The 19,339-nt window shown below is 43.7% G+C and overlaps 1 protein-coding gene across 2 annotated transcripts; it reads right to left on the bottom strand.

Annotated features, from left to right (window-relative positions):
* Window positions 1-14,047: 14,047 nt before the first annotated feature.
* LOC141983136 (endogenous retrovirus group K member 9 Gag polyprotein-like) lies at window positions 14,048-18,902 on the bottom strand. Of its 2 annotated transcripts, XR_012638308.1 has the most exons (3): window positions 18,714-18,902; window positions 15,905-15,971; window positions 14,048-15,142 (listed from the first exon to the last, which is right to left on the bottom strand). XR_012638308.1 is itself a non-coding variant. In XM_074945890.1 (2 exons), exon 1 carries the CDS (start codon window positions 18,091-18,093, stop codon window positions 17,083-17,085), a length of 1,011 nt encoding a protein of 336 aa, XP_074801991.1. In that variant the 5' UTR covers window positions 18,094-18,157; the 3' UTR covers window positions 14,048-15,142; window positions 15,905-17,082. The 2 variants fall into 2 exon arrangements, 1 of the variants encoding a protein (XP_074801991.1); XM_074945890.1 differs by lacking the exon at window positions 18,714-18,902 and having other exon boundaries at window positions 15,905-18,157.
* Window positions 18,903-19,339: the final 437 nt, after the last annotated feature.

Genomic DNA, 19,339 nt, shown 5'->3' with positions numbered 1-19,339 from the left:
AAAAGCCTCACAGAGATGTGCATTTCCCTACTGAATATTTTATAATGTTTCTTCTTCCAGCTGTCTCCTAAACCTTTGTATATGAGAAGGGAAGTGGAAAATCTTTCTTTTCTCCTGATAAAATCTTTTCTATTATGATATTTTCTACTGTGCAGTACAGCTCTGATTCATCCTTGAAATGTTCTCCCTTCCCAGTAGAGGTCTGGTACAGGAGGATATTCTGCTCATTCACGAGGCAGTGATTTTTGCACCACACCTGCTAAAAACTCATAATGGGGGCAGAAAATACTGCAATAAGACACTTCTTAAATCCTCTCTAACCTTCTACACCAACTACACTTTTTCTCCTCATTTTACTGGGGAGTTTCATATGTTTTAAGGCCAGAAGAGACCATTATAATCCTCTAATCTGACCTCCTGCATAGCACAGGCCATAGAATTTCACCCAATAATTCCTGCATCGAGCGCAACACATTGCAGCCTAACTAGACCATAATGATCAAAGCCTTTATGAAAGTAGAGTTCACAGTGACCATGACCCTGATTTTTTATTCTGTAAGTCCCAACTTGGAGCATGTGAAACAGGGCTTTTGATAAGGACCTTTTTCCTTGGAAATTATCAGGGAACTAGGCTTAAAGTATTGACTATTTTGTTATTTAAAGCCTTTTTTTATTAAGTGTTTTTATTTTAGGGGGAGGAGGGAGAAACACTGTCACAATTCAACTAAAACAAACAATCCCCCCCCTGAGATGTACAATATAAAGCCAAATTCATATCAGAAAATTAATTGTACTTTTTTTTTTTGGCTGCTTTGTGTTTTAAGGAAACATGGCGTTAAAACCAGAGGAGACAGAAGCAAGCCATAGGAAACAGGGGAAAGATGAGAAATAGAACATAGGCGGTCATACAAGAAATGCCATGCAGTGGCAGAAAATTGTCCGAATGCAGCAATAACCTCAGTCTATGGCCCAGATTATTAAGCATATTCAGGTGTTGCTGTGCTCAGCTCTGCAATATCTAAGGAGTTTTAAACTCCTAAGTGCCTAAATCCCTTTTGAAAATGAGACCGGCTCCTAAATCAGTTACTGCAACTCTGAGTGCAACAACACCTCAATAGCTTTAAAAATCTGGGACTAGAATGCTTTCCGGCACTGATCCACCGTGGTCATCACTACAGGTCAACATTCCATAAAGAGCCCAATCCTTCCATCAAAGACAATGGGAGCAAGATCAGGCTTAACAAGTCTATTCATTTTTGTCTTTGCAAGAGTTTCCATCCCCTCAACCTAAAATACAATTTTGATTCTACACCGTATTCATTTACACGAACAAAATAATATTTGGCACTTCAGAATGGGCTCTCTTCTTCTTGCCCCCATCCTAGGGTGACCAGATAGCAAGTGTGAAAAATCGGAACGGGGGGCGGGGGGGGGGGGTAATAGGAGCCTATATAAGAAAAAGACCCAAAAATCGGGACTGTCCCTATAAATTCGGGACATCTGGTCACTCTACCCCATCCTTCCCTCCGTTTTGATTTTACTGGTCGCCTCCTGAACTTATTAGAAAGACACAAGACTTAAAATTGAAGTCACACCCTCCAAAATACTAGTCCTCAGGGAACTAAGCTACTTTTAGCCCTGGAGGCTTCTTGTGTTTCCACAATATGCCTGACATACCAGTAGTTATTTCTTCAGTGAACTTTCATATTGCAGTGTACCTCAGTTGTTGAGTGGATGACACACCATCCTGGTCCTCTCTTCCAGGTGTTTGTTGAGTATCTCTTCTGGGTCAGAGTTAGTCTGATGGGAGCCAGATTGCTAGCTTGTGGTTTGCCTTACTCAGCTTGTTGGAAATTTTCTTTTAAAAAAGAGCAGAAAATGTTTTTCAGTCACTGTTAGTGTTTTCTGTTTAAAGTTAAAAATTAAATAAAATCTTCTGTAGAGATTAAAATTTACTTTCCTGAAGGTTGAGCTAGACCTCAATTTTCAGAAACCACTTTGAATGTGTATAAAAGTCACTACTTCATCAAATCTTAAATGGTGCTGCTTCCTGGCATATTGTGATTGCTTACAAAGGTCAAACTAAAGGTTATCCTAACTATTGCCAGTTGCATAACCTTCGAAAGACAGTGAGAGCTTAAATAAATCAACAGTTTTACATAGCAATTGATGTAATGACTGGTGAAGAAATGCAAAGGGATATATATACTTATTCATACCTACTACAGTCCAAATAATAACAATAATAGAGGGGGAGAGGCAGACAAACAATTGCTATGGTGAATTCTTTCACTGATGCATGCACTTTACTTGGATAGATATTAGTGGCAGGGAGAAATGAAAACCCCATCAGAAGTCCTATCTCTCTGTTTACATAGAGTAGCAGTGTCCTTTCGAAAAGACATAATATGTTAGGACTACTGTAGGTATAAAGGCTCTGTGAGCTGAGCCAGATTTCTAAAAAGATCAGATTTTTAAATTAGTTCTTAAATATAAAGCCATTTTTTGTGTGTCAAATACATAGAATCATAGAAATATAGGTGTGGAAGTGACCTCAAGAGGTCATATAGTCCAGTCCCCTGTGCCGAGGCAGGACCAAGCGAACCTAGACCATCCCTGATAGGTGTTTGTCTGAACTGTTCTTAAAAACCTCAAATGATGGGGATTCTGGAAGTACAATTCCAGTGTTTATCCTTATCATTAGAAAGTTTCCCCTACTATCTAACCTAAATCTCCCTTTCTTTCATTGTTCTCTTGCTCCTAATGTATTTATTAAACCTCTTATTGCCATTTTTGTCCCTTGTCAGATGTAACTCATTTTGTGCCTTAGCTTTTCTGATTTAGGCCCTATATACTTGTGTTATTCTTTTGACCTCCTCAGCAATTTGTCCATATTTTCATTTTTTTTGTAGAATTCCTTTTTGATTTTCAGATCTTTAAAGAGCTCCTGATGGAGCCATATTGGCCTCATACTATTCTTCCTATCTTTCCTTATCATCGAGATAGTTTACAGTTGTGCCTTTGGTATTATCTCTGAGAAACTGCCAGCTCTCCTGAACTCTTTTTGCCCTTAGTTTTTCTTCTTATGCGATCTTACCTATCAGTTCTCTGAGTTTGTTAAAGTCTGCTTTTTTGAAGTCCATTGTCCTCATTCTGCTTCTCTCATGCTGTCCTTTCCTTAGAATCAGGAAATCTATCATTTTGTGATCACTTTCACCCAAATTGCTTTTCACCTTCAGATTCACAAGCAATTCCTCCTAGTTAGTCGGAATGAAGTCTAAAATGGTCCTCCTGATTACTTCTGAAACAAGAAGTTGTCCCCACTACATTTTAAGAACCGATTGGATATTTTCTATTTGCCATATTACCTTTCCAACAGATAAAATCCCAATTATTACCGGATCTTGACAGAAAGGATGGTTTTGTAGTTGAGGCAGTGGATTGGGATTCAGGAGACTTGTGTTCAGTTCATTGGTCTTTCACAGCTGTCCTGTGAGATCTCGGACAAATCTGATTCTGCCATCTCATGCTCAATACTATCTTAGTCTGCTACTACGTAAGAACATAAGAATGACCATACTAGGTCAGACCAAATGTCCGTCTAGCCTAGTATCCTCCCTTCCAACAGTGGCCCGTGCCAGATGCTTCAGAGGGAATGAACAAAACAGGGCAATGACTGAGTGATCCATCCCATCAACCAGGCCTAGCCCCAGAGACTAAGGGACACCCAGAACATGGGGGTTGCATCTTTGACCATCTTGTCTAATAGCCATTGATGGACCTACCCTACATGAACGTATCTAATTCTTTTTTGAACCCTGTTGTAGTTTTGGCCTTCACAACATTCCCTGGCAATGCATTACACAAGTTGATTCTGTGTGGTTGGAAGAAGTACTTCCTTATGTTTGTTTTAAACCTTCTGCATATTAATTTCATTGGGTGACCTCTGGTTCTTGTGTTACATGAAGGGGTAAATAACACTTCCTTATTCACTTCCTCCATATCATTTATGATTTTTATAGACCTCTATCATGTTCCCTCTTAGTTGTCTCTTTTCTGACCTGAATAGTCTGTCTTTTAATCTGTCCTTGTATGGAAGCTCTTCCATACCCCTAATCATTTTTTGCTTCCGTTCTCTAGTATTTTCCCAATTCTAATATTATTATTTTTTGGGATGTGGCAACCAGAACTGCATGCAGTATTCAAAGTGTGGGCATACCATGGGTTTATCTAATGGCATTATGATATTTTCTGTCTTATTATCTAGCCCTTTCCTAATGGTTCCTAACTTTCTGTTAGCTTTTTTGACTGCCATTGCCCACTGAGCAGATGTTTTAAGAGAAGAATCCACAATACAGTAGTCTTATTGTGTGGGAAACAGATTTTATGATTTAAAAAAATTCCTATTTTACATCAGGATGAGACTGATACGTTTCAAAGGTATTTTTGTTTTTGTTTTTTTGCAGAAGAAGAGAGGGAAACTTTATCCCCCTCCCACAAATAGCCCAGTGGACAGGGTACCCTCCAGGGATGTGGGAGACCTAGGTTCAAGTTGCTGTTCTGCCTTATTCAGAGCAGGGACATGAACCTAGATCTCCCACTTACCTAGGATGAGTACCTTAATGACTCAGCTATTCTTTCACACTCTCTCTGATGTTTTGGCCAGAGATTCCATTCTGTGCCTGAGAAACCTTCCCAATGAAAGCTCCCAGTAAAAATTTTGATGTTGACAGAACAGCATTTTTCCAATGAAAACCTATTTTGTCAAAAAATTCCTGCCCAGCTCTAGTCCCATCCAAAGCAACCAAACCTTTAATTTCCCTGTGTCTTAGTTTCCCACTGTAGAACAATGGCACTAATAATTCTCTATCTGTGAAGATAAATTCACTAATATTTATTCGATATGCTGATATATTACAATAATTGGGCCTATGAAAGGAGACAGACAGGCTACCATGGGAGTTTCATGTGAATATTTGAGTGCAGAGTTTGGCTCAAAGTCATTCATTGTTTTAGTCAACAGCCAGCAAAACAATACTCTAAATAAAATGGGAATATAGAAAAACATGGCATAGATTTATTATTATTATTTATTATTATTGAACTAATTAACAAAAATAGACATGGTTCCAAATACAAGCTTCTGGCTATATCAACATATAATGGAGTCCAGCCTGTTCCATATCTCTTTCTTTTTCTGTCTCACATGAGAACTTCTGATGCATGGTGAGGTCTACATGTTCCAAATCTCAGCCCATACTAAGCTGCATGAACCTGGAGTTTGGAATACACCAGACATACCAACATTCCCAGATTGTGATTTCTGGAAGTTTGCATATTTTTTATTAGCTCAGTACAGGGATATCTTGTTCCCCAGTTCCCATCCTCATCTCTCCCCTTCAATTTAAAATTCTTTTATAATTTTGAGAAGAGAAAGGAAGGAGAGCTCTTTGGTCTGTTTGGTTCTGACGGGGTTTAAAATGCTGGCACTCTGCCTCTGGCAGTTCTCTGGGATCTATTATTCCCGAGGCATATGATGGAACAACATTAATGGTACTAGCAACTACTACAAAATAATACAGTTTTGTTCTGTACAGCATCTTTCATAAAACCGTATCCCAAGTTGTTTTACAAAATTAAACATCACATGGGGATCTCTCAGTAGGAGCTGTTTCCCTAATATAGTTGCTACTCTTTTAAAAATGAGAGACCCAAGCACAAACCCTGGACATAAATAATTTCAGGTTTTTGTTGAGATTCATAGTCTAAATTTAGGGGCTCCATTGTAAAACTCAGATCTGGCTCCTGTCTCTAGTATTAAGCTAAACAAAAGCTCTACCGACAAACAACCCTGAATTTTGTGGAATTAAAAATCCCACAAACCACGTTGCGAATCAATGGGACTAAGGCTCCTAAATGGCCAACTCATTTTGAAAATTAGATGTGGACTCCTGAGTCAATTAGGCACTTCTGAAATTTTACCCCAGTCTGATCTTCTGCATAACACAGGCTATACAATTTCACCCAGTAATTCCTGCATCAAGCCCATAACTTCTGGATGGATAGATTTTTTTCCAAACAAACCCCAAAGTCTGTGTTCTCACCTGAAAAATGTTCCTGGCTTTCCACATAACTGAATGTTATGGTTTCCCACCTTCCCAATAGTTCTTAAAGCAAACTTGATCCTGGCAGTGCAATTCTCTCTTAGGTTTTTGAGCTGCATGGAACTGATACTCAGTTTATAGTAGTGTGTTATAGTCGTGTTGGTCCCAGGATATTAGAGAGACAAAGCGGGTGAGGTCATATCTTTCATTGGACCAACTTCTCTTGGTGAAAAAGACAAGCTTTTGAATTTACACAGAGCTCTTCTTCAGGGTGTTCAGTTTAGACATATACACAGAGTGCCACAGGCACCCCATCAAGCCTAAACAAAGAGTCCTAGAGAGGGTCTGACCATGCCCATTGTCCTACATTGACACCAGCCTTTGCCTCACAAAGCCCTTCAAGGCCTAAAGTAATCAATAACGATGAATGGGATTTCTTCCCTGTGTGGATCTGAGAAGGTTGGAGAGTCACTGTGCAGAACAATACCCTGTGACTGTAGGCGAGGGAGCTGACACAGTTAAATACACTTTTTTAAAAAGCTCATGTAAAAATAAGGTGCTATTTTTTTCCCTTGCTTGCATCCTTGATGACCGAGCCCTTCAGAATATAACAAATGGATTATTCTTGGGTGCCTATTTCTCTGCACAAAGGGTCACTCAGAGATATCTTGTGCTTTCAGCTAAATGACCTATTAAAATCTTTCCATACGAAAGAAATTCTTGATTTCTAAAACATCCATCTAATTGGTTCCTGGAAAGAAACTCCTTATAGGTCATTCTTTATTTAAAAGACAAAATCCTCCCCCTATTAAATATATTCATTTAGGGCTAAACTGTAGAAGTTAAAGTGCAGATGTGCTGAGCAGTGGGAGGAGGAGGAAGGGATCCCTTTCCCTCACATCACCTTTCACACAGGGGGCAACAACTATTTGGGTGCAGACACTTGAGTGTAGCAGAATGAAGGACAGTGAAGCCCGCGGTGGTAGCAATGCCAGAAGTGTGTGTCCTTGATCCCCTGCATATACCGCAAGGGGAGTTCACATAACACAGTGATGGGCATACATATAGTAGAATCCAATGTAACAATGCCGGTGGAGGACTGTTTATCTAATAAACAGGTGTTGCAAACCCCATTTTCCATCCTGATCCTCTCTTGCTTAAACAGTACACCCCCAGCACTGCTGTCCTTCTGCAGAGGTCCAATCAAGCCTATCAGAAACGCTAAAATAATTACAATCTGTGTGTTTGAGGTGATCAGAAACAGATTTTTAAAAAAACCTTTCTTCCCCCTCTGCCCCATTTTTCATTGAATTTCTGTTTTGATGGACATTTTAAGGGTACAACTGAGTAGCTGTTGGAAATGGCTATACAAAGATATACAGTCATTAGTGATATTTATGAAAATGTTTGTAGAAATGTTCACATAAGAGAACTGGGAAGCTTACACAATGAGTAAATAAGTACTGCTAGTAAAACAGAGTGGAATGGGAATGCAAACAGAAGCCAGCAGGGCTGCATTTGGCCCTCTGGGAGTAGAGAAAAGCTTTCCTGTTCAAAAATTCATAGAGAGCCCAAGGTAGCACACTAGCAATTTTTCATTATAGCTTATTAGTAATTCATCATAAGAATATCTCAGTAGCAAGTCAATATGGAACCTATTTGCGGTACCTCAATAGGGTAATAGTAGATTGTTAGTAATTTATATGTACAGTGGGATGAAAGTCACCAGATACGTTAGGATTATTATTAGTTTATAATTGGGCTAGTTGGTCTTGCAGCATGAGGGAGGTTTGGGTGAACTTTTGGTGTTTGAGACTGAGGGGATCCTCCCAATATGCAGCTGCATATGAACTGTTCTACGGATGGTGTAAAAAGGATGTGTGTTAATGACACACTTTACTTTTCCAGACAAATACACATGCTGTCTGTCATCTGCCAAACGTTGGTTAAATTATGAATCAGTACCACATTCTTCGTGAATCAAGGGAAAAGCCATACACACCATGAAAAAGCAGCAAAGAGTCCTGTGGCACCTTATAGACTACCAGACGTGTTATGCTCCAATACGTCTGTTAGTCTATAAGGTGCTACAGGACTCTTTGCCGCTTTTACAGATCCAGACTAACACGGCTACCCCTCTGATACTTGGCACCATGAAAAGGTGCTCCTATTCTGGATGGGTCTTTTTATGGGCTCCTGAAACCCAATCGCTTTTATGGACATTCCTACCCACCATTCCCCATTCCTCATAACTGCACAGGAGCAGGCATGCTGCTGCCCACTTCTGACATTCACATTTCCACGTCATTAGTAAAGAAAGAGAAGAGAAGGGATGGCATTTTGAATAATTTATTCTGGTTTTCCTGCTTGTGTGGGCAAACCAAACTCTCTTGGAATCAGTGGGGTTGCACTATTGCAAATGAGGACAGCATTGAGCTAAGTGTCTGTCTAATTCATCCCTGCAGACAGCACTGGAAAAAGCAAAAAAAGCACACACAAAGGCAGGTTACGTTATATACATGTGAACAAATGTGGAAAAGGAGGAGGGAGCAATTAGAGAATTTAGGGAATAAACTAAATGAACGTATGTGTTTTGTTACGGCAGAGTACAAAGAACTTCCCAAATTTCCATATTTTACTTAATGTTGTAAAAAATGACACTGTGATCCCATTGTGGTTACACTATACTGTGGAATGTCATGAAAATATGGTAATTCTTGTAACCACCGTGAGACACAATTCTTCACTTTTTCATCTACAAATGCAGATTTAAGATACTTTGAAGATATTCTGCCTCTTTACCATATAATTTTGAAATAAGCTTATACCAAAGCTTCACAGGCCAAGACATCACATTATGTCAGTGGGTGTGTTGCAAATGGAACCATAGCTACCACGAGAGCAAACATGTAATGTGTTGGTCTGTGAATTGATAGGAGGAAGAGGATGGGGAGGAGAAAATGACCTTAAACACCCTTTCTATGGTTTGTTTACAGCATTGCTGTTTTTACAGCATGCCTATAAAAGCCTTTGTCTGAATCTGTTTGGCAAGCTTCAGTTACCAAGTCCAACTCCAAATATCTGATTTACATTTCTAATCTCTCTCTACTTATTTGGAAAAGATTAAGTAAGTCAGAGAAACTGGGATGGACTGAACTGAGTCAATGCAAAATGATTTAGCTCCTTTTAAAATAGATATTTTTCCTCCATTATTCCCTGATTGTTGTTCTTGGACTCTCCAAGAATGCACACATGAATGTTGAGAATGCTGTTCCCTTCTTCTTCCAGCATAGGGTGACCAGATGTCCCGATTTTATAGGGACAGTCCCGATTTTTGGAGCTTTTTCTTACATAGGCACCTATTACCCCCCACCCTCTGTCCCGATTGGTCACTCTATTCCAGCACCAGAGGGGTTTGCCAAGAATCCCACAGTTTATTAAAAACTGGGCATTGGATTGGGGGTAGATAACGTCACAGGCTAACTCAATAGCCTCATCATCCTCTACGAACTACCGGGAGACGACAGTATAACACCGTATCTCAGCTCTGCCTCTATCTCCGTCCTCGTGTCCTTCTAGGACTCCTCCCATTTTCTCTGGTTCACCCAAGCCCCCACTCTTCTCCTCTTTTTCCACTTCATTTACTTTGATTTTTTTAACCCAAAAAAGGCACCCATTTAAATCTCCAGGTGTCCTGCCATCCCTTAAAAACCAGTGTGTGGTGTACAGAAAACTGTGTTAAAATGACGAGCTGTCAATTTAAAAGTAAGGGGTTTTTTTGGTCTTGCTTGCAGGCTAGGGGGCTGTGTAGGGAAGCAGGTGATCTGAGTCAGTCTGCAGAGAGCCAGTCTAAAGTAAGGTGGGTTCATGGGCAGTGGGTGAACCCCTGGCTTGGGGAGGGTAGCCCCTGGCCAGACCCACTCCTCTGGCACGAGACCCTGTCCCTCCTGCCCCCTTCCCCCACCAGATCCCTGAGCTTCCCCCTGCCGTGGCGCCAGGTGCGCGGCCCCCAGCCCCCAAGCAGCGGGCGGGTGGCGCACGGCCCCTCAGCCCCAGCATGCTTCCCTGAAGATGAGCAGCCTGCCTGGGCTGGGCCCAAGGGGAAAGAGCAAGCAGGAGGGGGTGGAGCATGGGTGGGGCCACACTGAGCTGTTTGGGGAGGCATACCCTCCCCTCCCCTACGATACGTGCCGCCCATGGGTGGGTTGAGTTGTACCTCTCTGCTTTAGGGAGCAGCATGCTTTGTCTGTGTCTCTTTTGTGTTCTTGTGTGATATCATTCTGAATTCTAAGAAATAAAGTAGTATTACATTGCAACCTTCCAGCAAGAATGTTTTTATCTAACTTCTCTGTGGGAATGTTATGAACATAACAGCATGCAAAATTTGACCGTATAAAAAAGCATCTGAGCAGGTCTAATCCCTTACAAAATCCAGTGATGATCAAGTAACAATACCCCATTCTCCCTCAGATTCTGTCCAATTCCCTCTTACTTCTTCCCTCCCTCCAAAGCTTGGATAACAGACAGTCATATTCTGAAAGTCAACAGATTTGGGCTAAATGGGGGAGGGAATTCCAAACGTCTGTTCCTCACAGGGAAGTGCTGCTACAGTCTGCTTGTAGCTCCTCTGCTCTATATACCTTGGGAACTCCAGTTCAAGCACTTCTGCTGATTGCTACTATAGCAATATTGCATGGAAAGAGAGAGAGAGACAACATGGAGTGGAAGCTAACCACCAACCGGTGCAGGTTACTGATGTTACCTGCTCCTGTCAAGGCACCATTCACCAAACAGGTGGCTATGTTTCAGTTTCAATTTCCAAATACCCTTAAGGAGTGTCCTGCAGTAGAGAATATTGCAGTGGTCTGATCTTGAAATAGCCAAGGCAATGTCATGGCTAACAAAAGCAAGATTTGCATTTGAAAGGAAAGGTCATATATGTCTGGACAATAGATGGAAAAATGCCAGCCAAGCTGCTACTTGGTGATCTAAAACAGATCTCGGTATAACCAGACCCCCTTGATCAAGGTAGTCAATATAATCTCTGCAATAGTTTCTAATTGCTTCTCAACCTATCAGTATTGGCTCTATTTTACCTGGTTTAAGCCTAAGCCAGCTCATTTTCTAGCAAACCACTCCTGATGGATCATCTGAGATGAGATGGAGACATAAAACTGGGTACCACATGTTCTATCGCTAACCCACTATACACACTGAGTATAGAATTTTGTCCCACACAAGACTGATCTGTTTGTCAATGATCAGTTTTCCAATACAGTCCAAAGGAACCTCACAGAAAGTGAATGAGGAGCACTCTGTGTTTATCCAGCTTTGATGTGGCAGTCTTCCTGTACTCTAGGCTGGTTGCAAGTCAGATAGCTGCACCACCTCCTTTATAATCGCTCTAACTACTTTCCGGTCTTCTTGTCCCCTGCTTGCTACCATGGGGATCAAGGGACCCACACCCTCCTACCAACCCCTGCCCCTTGGTGCTCCATCCCCAGCCTACAGTCATGTTCTGATTTCTCAACCATCCTAAATTGGCATCAAAGTGACACAGCTGAGCACCGGAGTAAGGCCCTCTAGGCAAACCACAAGAGCTGCCTGTGCAGCTCAAACCATTATACCCCACTATCCATTATACCCCACTATCCAGATCCTCATAACTAAGATATTTGATTGTTCCTAGCCACAATAATTCACCCATCCTTCCTGTCTCTATATACTCTTCTACTTAAGGGGTTACTCATCCACCTTGGGTTCCCTCATGTTAATCATATCCAAAAGAAATATCTAAACTCCATGAGGGTATAGATACCTAAGAGAGTATTTCTAACTTGTGACTGCCTTTTTTCATGTTGCCCACTGCAGCTGGAACAGCCTCACTATTCATGTATGCCCTTCCTTTCCTCTTTTAATTATAAAATAAAAAAAGACAGAAAACCTGCCTATCCCAGGACCAATTCCAGCTAAAATGCCTCATTCCACTCCATAAAGACCTAGATGGTAATTTATGGAATTCTTTGTGTCAGATTGTGTCCAGTCATTTCTTTTATACTGTAAACACTATGGAGCAGGGATTATATTCTTTGTTTGATATGTTCTACCTATTATAAATTACCCGGTGCACCTAAATGCTACATAAGTGATGAATAAAAATGGCATAGCACAAACTCCCACTCCTGAGTGTCTCCATGCATCATTTGTCAGAGAATCAGACCCACTGCTTGATTCTGCGCTTGATCTCAAAGATGCTTCATATAAAGTGAAGCACTTTTCCAGTCTGACTAATGATATACATGGTGATGGACATCCACATTAGGAGCCATGCTGTGGTTACTATACACTGAATTTCATGTTAATTCCATTAAGAAAGGGTTTCACTGTGAATCCCCTTATTCATGTTGCTGAGCAGTTACTCAAAAAAGAAATCAGTGGGATTATATGAATAACTGGCCACCAGTATAAATAAGCAGTCCACAATCCATCCTAACAGATTTGATTAATTGAGCAGGTAACTTTGTTTCATATTGTACAGGTAGACGAATCACTGATGTATCTGTAAGAAGAAATATGAAATTTAGCTGTAATAAACCCCCCTTACATTTTATATCATACCTGCAAATGAATGTCAATAATATCAGATTAAAATCAAGCATTATTTGGATAAACATCACTGTGAAGTGTCTTAAATTTTATTAAAATTTGCTGGAAACATTTCATGTTTCTGTGATTTTTTTTTTCATTTCTTTTTATACTTTTGAATTTTCCTTTACAGCAGTTTCAAAATGAAATCTACAAATTGGGCCTGGTTTTGCTCCCTCTGAAGTCCATGGGTGCAGGCTCAGCCCCACTTTCCTAATGAAGGAATGCCACTAAAGATCTCTTTATGGCAGAAGTTTTCCAGTGTCTGTTTGTTACCCTAGTAGCAACAAAGGGAGTGAATTGACTCAGTGGTACAAATTTCCTTTACTTCATCCAAAGCCCTAACCCTTGTATAGTCTGCGACACCTTAGAGACTGACTAATTTATTTGAGCATAAGCTTTCGTGAGCTACAGCTCACTTCATCGGATGCATTCAGTGGAAAATACAGTGAGGAGATTTATATACACACAGAACATGAAAAAATGGGTGTTTATCATGCACACTGTAAGGAGAGTGATCACTTAAGATGAGCAATTACCAGCGGGGGGGGGGAGAAAACCTTTTGTAGTGATAATCACGGGGGGGCCATTTCCAGCAGTTAACAAGAACGTCTGAGGAACAGTTGGAGGGGCGGGGAATAAACAAGAGGAAATAGTTTTACTTTGTGTAATGACTCAACCACTCCCATTCTCTATTCAAGCCTAAGTTAATTGTATCCAATTTGCAAATTAATTCCAATTCAGCAGTCTCTCGTTGGAGTCTGTTTTTGAAGTCTTTTTGTTGAAGAATAGCCACTTTTAGGTCAGAAATCAAGTGACCAGAGAGATTGAAGTGTTCTCTGACTGGTTTATGAATGTTATAATTCTTGACATCTGATTTGTGTCCATTTATTCTTTTACGTAGAGACTGATAAACACCGATTTTTCATGTTCTGTGTGTATATAAATCTCCTCACTGTATTTTCCACTGAATGCATCCGATGAAGTGAGCTGTAGCTCACGAAAGCTTATACTCAAATAAATTGGTTAGTCTCTAAGGTGCCACAAGTACTCCTTTTCTTTTTGCGAATACAGACTAACACGGCTGCTACTCTGAAACTTGTATAGTCTGGAAACTCAGTGTCATTGCTGGATAATCCTTGACCTGATCAGCAATCCCTTGAATCAGTTTAAACTTTGGAATGTTTCTTTTCTTCTTTCATCAGTTTGCATGGCAGAACTTTGTGGCGGTTCAATGACAAGACAGAACACAGCTTTTAGCAAGCAAGCAGGCTGGTCTCTGCTAACCGACTTCTGCCTGTCAGCTTTCCACCTTCCCCTTTATTCTCTCTCTCTCCCCCCGCGCATTACATTCTCCAACAGATAAAAGGAATACATTGGCTTTGTTTAACATTCTTATTTACCAATTTCTATCTACCGCATTCCTTGCTCTCGGGCCTTGAGCCCAGTCCTGGGAGGCTTCCCATGGTTCATATCATCTTGGCAAGATTCCAAGGTTGATGCCCTTGAAAGGAGCTGTGTGTGCACTACTCCTACACAACACTCCAGGTGTGCCCTGAATGTTGCCAAGCGCATAAACTTTTATGAATCCTACATCCCCTCCTTTTTTGTTTATTTGTGCTCGGCCATCTCATGGTAGCCATCAATTTGCATTTGCAAGCCAATTAACTCCCGGACAGACAAGGTCATAACTCGTGGAGCCTGCCAGGGCGGGTCTCGACAAAGCCTTAACAAAAAGGAATACATTGTACACAGCAGCAGCAAAAAATAAGCTTAAGAAGGTAAAGTGTGATTGGCCGGGCCCCAATTAGCCATGCTAGAGTACTGGGAAGAGAGGTTCGAGTAAGCGGCGAGCATAATCTCATTCCCAATTTCCTCAGGGTGATGACATACTGGAATAAGGCATGTACCTAACAATTCTTCAGCTGCTACAAAATCAAATAAACAAAAGTGGGTAACATTTGCTATTGAAGCCAATCTTTCCCATAGGTTATATGTCATTCGGGCCCATAACGGAGGAAGCGCTCCGAGTCAACCCCTCCAGGAAATAGCAGGCACAAAAGGCATACAATCAGTACAGAATTAGCAATAATTTGGGCGAGAATCGCCACAAACAAAGTCTCAGGAGTCTCTGGCTGTTGGTTTGCTGCCAGTCTTCGTTGAGCTGCGGCGACCAATGCTTTTACTGCTCCCCATGTCACGGGCTGGCTTGTCACGGCCTAGCTTGGGATGCTACGTCTCCTCCGTCTCCGTCTTGCCATTGTCGACCCGGGAGGCACCGCGTTCTCCTCCAAGGTCAGCTGAAACTCCGGTATGGGGTTCGACAGCCCCTGGTGCCACGCCATGCTGTTTCAGTGCCGGTCGCACACACCGGGCTGGAACCCACAACGGTCCTGCAGGAAGAAACACAGCAGCATATCCCCGACCCCAAGTGATTAAAGGCACTGGGCCCAACCATTGCAGATCAGGCAGCTGACGGTAATAGACACGCGGTCTTTCCATTTGTGAAAATGCCGATCCGCGGGGGTCTGCTGATCTGCGTTCAGCGTTAAATTATTTAAAGTAAACAAAAGGATATGCAGTTGTTGCTGAATGTCTCCTAAAATTCGGAGACGCAGCTCCCCTTGTTTTAATTGTTTGTCAAGCAAGGTTTTTAGCGTGCGATTTGCACGTTCAACAATGGCTTGGCCTGTGGAATTATAAGGGATCCCGTGTTTGAGACGGACGTCCCATTGGGCACAAAAGATGAAAAGTGCTGTGGAGCAATAGGCTGGGGCATTATCCATTTTTATCTGGCTCGGGTGACCCATAACAGCAAAACAGGCTAGCAAATGGTGAATAACTTTGGGAGTGGCTTCCCCATGCTGTGGGGTCGCCCAAAGGAATCCCAAATAGGTATCAATGAAAACATGTAAAAACGAATAGGGGTGGAATTGTGGCACGTGAGTGACGTCCATTTGCCACAGCTGATTCGCTGCGGTACCTCTAGGGTTAACGGCATAAAAAAAGGTAGGTGCAGCAGCGGCACAGTGGGGGCAGGAATGAACAATAGAACGTGCATGATCAGCAGGAATATGAAACTGTCGGGCCAAAACAGAGGCAGACTGATGAAAAAAGGAATGGCTTTCAGTGGGGTCAGAAAAAAGGGAATTTACCTGACCACGTAACGCGCGATCGGCGCGCGCATTGCCTTCAATGAGTAGCCCAGGCAGAGGGGTATGACTGCAAATATGAGCAACAAAATAAGGGAAATTACGAGTGGTGATGAAATACTGTAAGGACAAAAACAGGCGAAGAAGGTCCGCATCGACCTGAGGGGTAATGAGGGCAAGGGGTAAATGATCAATTACCTGATAAACATAATGCGTGTCCATGATCAAATTAAAGGGACAATCAGCAAAAAATTGAAAGGCCAAAATAACAGCAGGTAGTTCCAAGGACTAGTAAAGCTCTCCAAGCGCTGTGCATGCAAATATTGTTGTACAAGTGAATGAAGCGCTTTCAGCTTTTCTAGAGGGAGGGGCCACTGGTCAATCCATATGGGCTCTAAGGATTGCCATACCAATGGTAATGCGGATGGCAAGGTGGGTGAGGGAGGATTTTGGGCCATTATATATTAATATCGAGGGTGGTGTCCAGCTTTGTAAGTAAATCACGGCCCCAAATATTGAGGTGGACAGGGAGTACAAAAGGGCGGATTGTAGCAAGGGCACAGCCTCCTGGTTTAGAGACCGTGACCCAAGACAAACTTTGGCGCCCGGGTTTGCTACCCCCGATCCCCCACAACTCTTTAGGAGGAACTGTTGGCCAACCGACTGGCCACTCCGGATCACGAATCACCGTAACGTCAGCTCCAGTGTCCACCAACCCTGTAAAAGGAACATTATTTAAGAGAAGTGTTAACTGAGGTTTTGAGGGGCAGACCGACATTGTCAGAGCAACAAGTGGAGAGGACGTATTGTGAGACGGCGACTGAGACAGCGTCGATCCAAAGCCGTTCCCGCCCCGGGTTCGATCCTCTGCGGCTGGCACCTGATAGGGGACTAAAATCAATTGTGCAATTGACCGTCCACGCGGGAGCGATTGCGGAAGATGGGTCCACACCTGAACCTTAATAACACCGTGTAATCAGCATCGATGACTCCTGGGATGACAAAAAAACCCTGTTTCCCAGCGTGTGAGCGAGGGAGAACCAGACCCACAAATCCAACAGGGAGAGGTCCCGTCACCTGTGTAGGTATGGCGCAAACCTCCCCTGGCAACTGAAAATCAGCGTCCTCCTGCATAATCAAATCAAGCCCTGCACTTCCGGCAGTCGCCGCCCTCATGGAATCTATGGATTGTAAGGCAGAGGAACAGTTGTCTGAGTGGGAAACACCCCCGTTTGGCCCTGGGTTCGGGGGGGACCCGTCGTGCGGTTTCCCGACCTGCTACGACACTGATTAGCCCAGTGATAGCCCTTCCGACACTTGGGGCACTTCTTTGAGGGGCGGGCGGGCACCGTCGATGAGCGGCACTCCCGCTGAAAGTGACCCTCCTTACCACAGCGGTAACAACGCTTCCCCTCCTTCCCGGTTTTTCGCAGGGCGGCAGCCAGAACTCCAGCCTTATGTGCTTGGGTTCCGATGTTTTGGCACGCCCGCAGCATGTCCGACAGCTCTAGAATTCCAGAGGCTTGTGCAGCCTGGAGAGCACGGCGGCAATCCTCATTCGCATTTTCAACCGCCATTTTTAACAGGATCTCCTGAGCTGCCGCAGGGTTATCCACCTGTCGGAGGATAGCCTCCTGCAATCTGTTGGTAAAATCCATAAAGGACTCTGATGCACCCTGACAGATACTGGCAAAGCTTTTGGTAGGCCTGCCTGAATCCGGGACCTTCCGGAAAGCATGCTGGGCGCAGGTGGAAATAATGGGGAAGACGGCCTGAGGGAGTTGAGACTGCAGCTGAACAGTAGCAAACTGGCCCTCCCCTGCCAACTGCTCATAAATGATACCTTGCTCTCTATATACCTGGGCTTGGCGTTCCATCATCTGCCGATACTCACTAAGCCAAATAACATACTGACTGGGTGTCAGCATCATGCGCAACAGCGCCTTCCAATCTTCAGGGATCAGGGTGTACCCAGTACCTAGCCCTTCAATGAGACCACGCACATACGTGCTAGTCAGGCCGAACTCGCGAATTACTTTCTTTACCTCTCTGATCACCGAGTAAGGCAAACTGACCCAGTCTGCAACCTGGTTGCCCTGGCCATCATCCTGCCAGGTCACCGGACAAACTGAGACCAGATCAGCCAGCTCCTCTGCTGTAAGATCTGAGCGAGTCTTCGCTGCGTGAACCATTTGTTGCACCAGCGAAAGCCTCTGAGCAGACGCAGACGACCCCCCGGGGGGCCCCGGAGCATGGGGCCCCACGGGCGGAGGGCGATCACACACCGGCTCTGGTGGGGAAGGCCAGGGAGGCGGTGGTAATAGAGGCACTGGGGGCGAAGCAGGGGGAGGGATGGTTGCAGGAGCGGACGGGGGGTGGTGGGATTGGCAGCCCCTCTATTGGCGCGGGAGAGGGTCTTTCTGAGGCGACACACTGTTTCGCATTGTCAGGAGGGGGGATGGCTGCAGGAGCGGACGGGCGTGGCGAGATCACCAGCCTCGCGAGGGAGGGCCTGTCTGAGGCGACAAGCTGTATCGCATCGCGGCAGAGGTGCCAGGCATGTAAAGCCTGCACGGACGCCTGAGGCTCTTTGTGCAATGTCTGGCCCAACCGCTCCCAGTCCGCTAGCTTAAGGGTTCCGGCTTCAGGGTACCATGGACATTGGGCACTCACCTCCTGTAGCAGGAGAGTGAGTTCTCGAGCGGGGCAGTCATGCTGAGCCTTACGCAGCAAATACTGTAGCTCATTGCGGTGCTGCACTTGCAAAGCAGAGAGGGAGCTTCCCATACTTACCACAATGAAAAATACTCACCGGGATCCACGAAGCGGATGAGTGACGCGTCTGAAACCCTTGCCGGGCGAGGTGAGTGCTGAGGGCCCCACGTTTGGGCGCCAGTTGTGACAGTTCAATGACAAGACAGAACACAGCTTTTAGCAAGCAAGCAGGCTGGTCTCTGCTAACCGACTTCTGCCTGTCAGCTTTCCACCTTCCCCTTTATTCTCTCTCTCTCCCCCCGCGCATTACATTCTCCAACAGATAAAAGGAATACATTGGCTTTGTTTAACATTCTTATTTACCAATTTCTATCTACCGCATTCCTTGCTCTCGGGCCTTGAGCCCAGTCCTGGGAGGCTTCCCACGGTTCATGTCATCTTGGCGAGATTCCAAGGTTGATGCCCTTGAAAGGAGCTGTGTGTGCACTACTCCTACACAACACTCCGGGTGTGCCCTGAATGTTGCCAAGCGCATAAACCTTTATGAATCCTACAGAACTTGTCTTCAGCACTATGTAATGTCTTCAGAGCTACTTGGCAGATAGTAATTGTGCAGTATTTTTTCCTCGCCTACACACAAGCCAATCGAGAGAGACAAGGAGAAAAATAATGTTGCAGCTTAATTGTGTCGTGTGCACTGTTTAGTGACATTCGTGTTACACT

This window comes from Natator depressus, chromosome 1 (genome assembly GCF_965152275.1).
Source record: "Natator depressus isolate rNatDep1 chromosome 1, rNatDep2.hap1, whole genome shotgun sequence".
NCBI lineage: Eukaryota > Metazoa > Chordata > Testudines > Cheloniidae > Natator > Natator depressus.
Note: the sequence above shows the minus strand (reverse complement) of the source record. Positions and strands in the feature narration are given on the sequence as shown.

Excerpts from the sequence above, each read along its gene's own strand:
- LOC141983136 (XM_074945890.1), bottom strand. The coding sequence starts at position 18,093 with ATGGTTCACGCAGCGAAGACTCGCTCAGATCTTACAGCAGAGGAGCTG.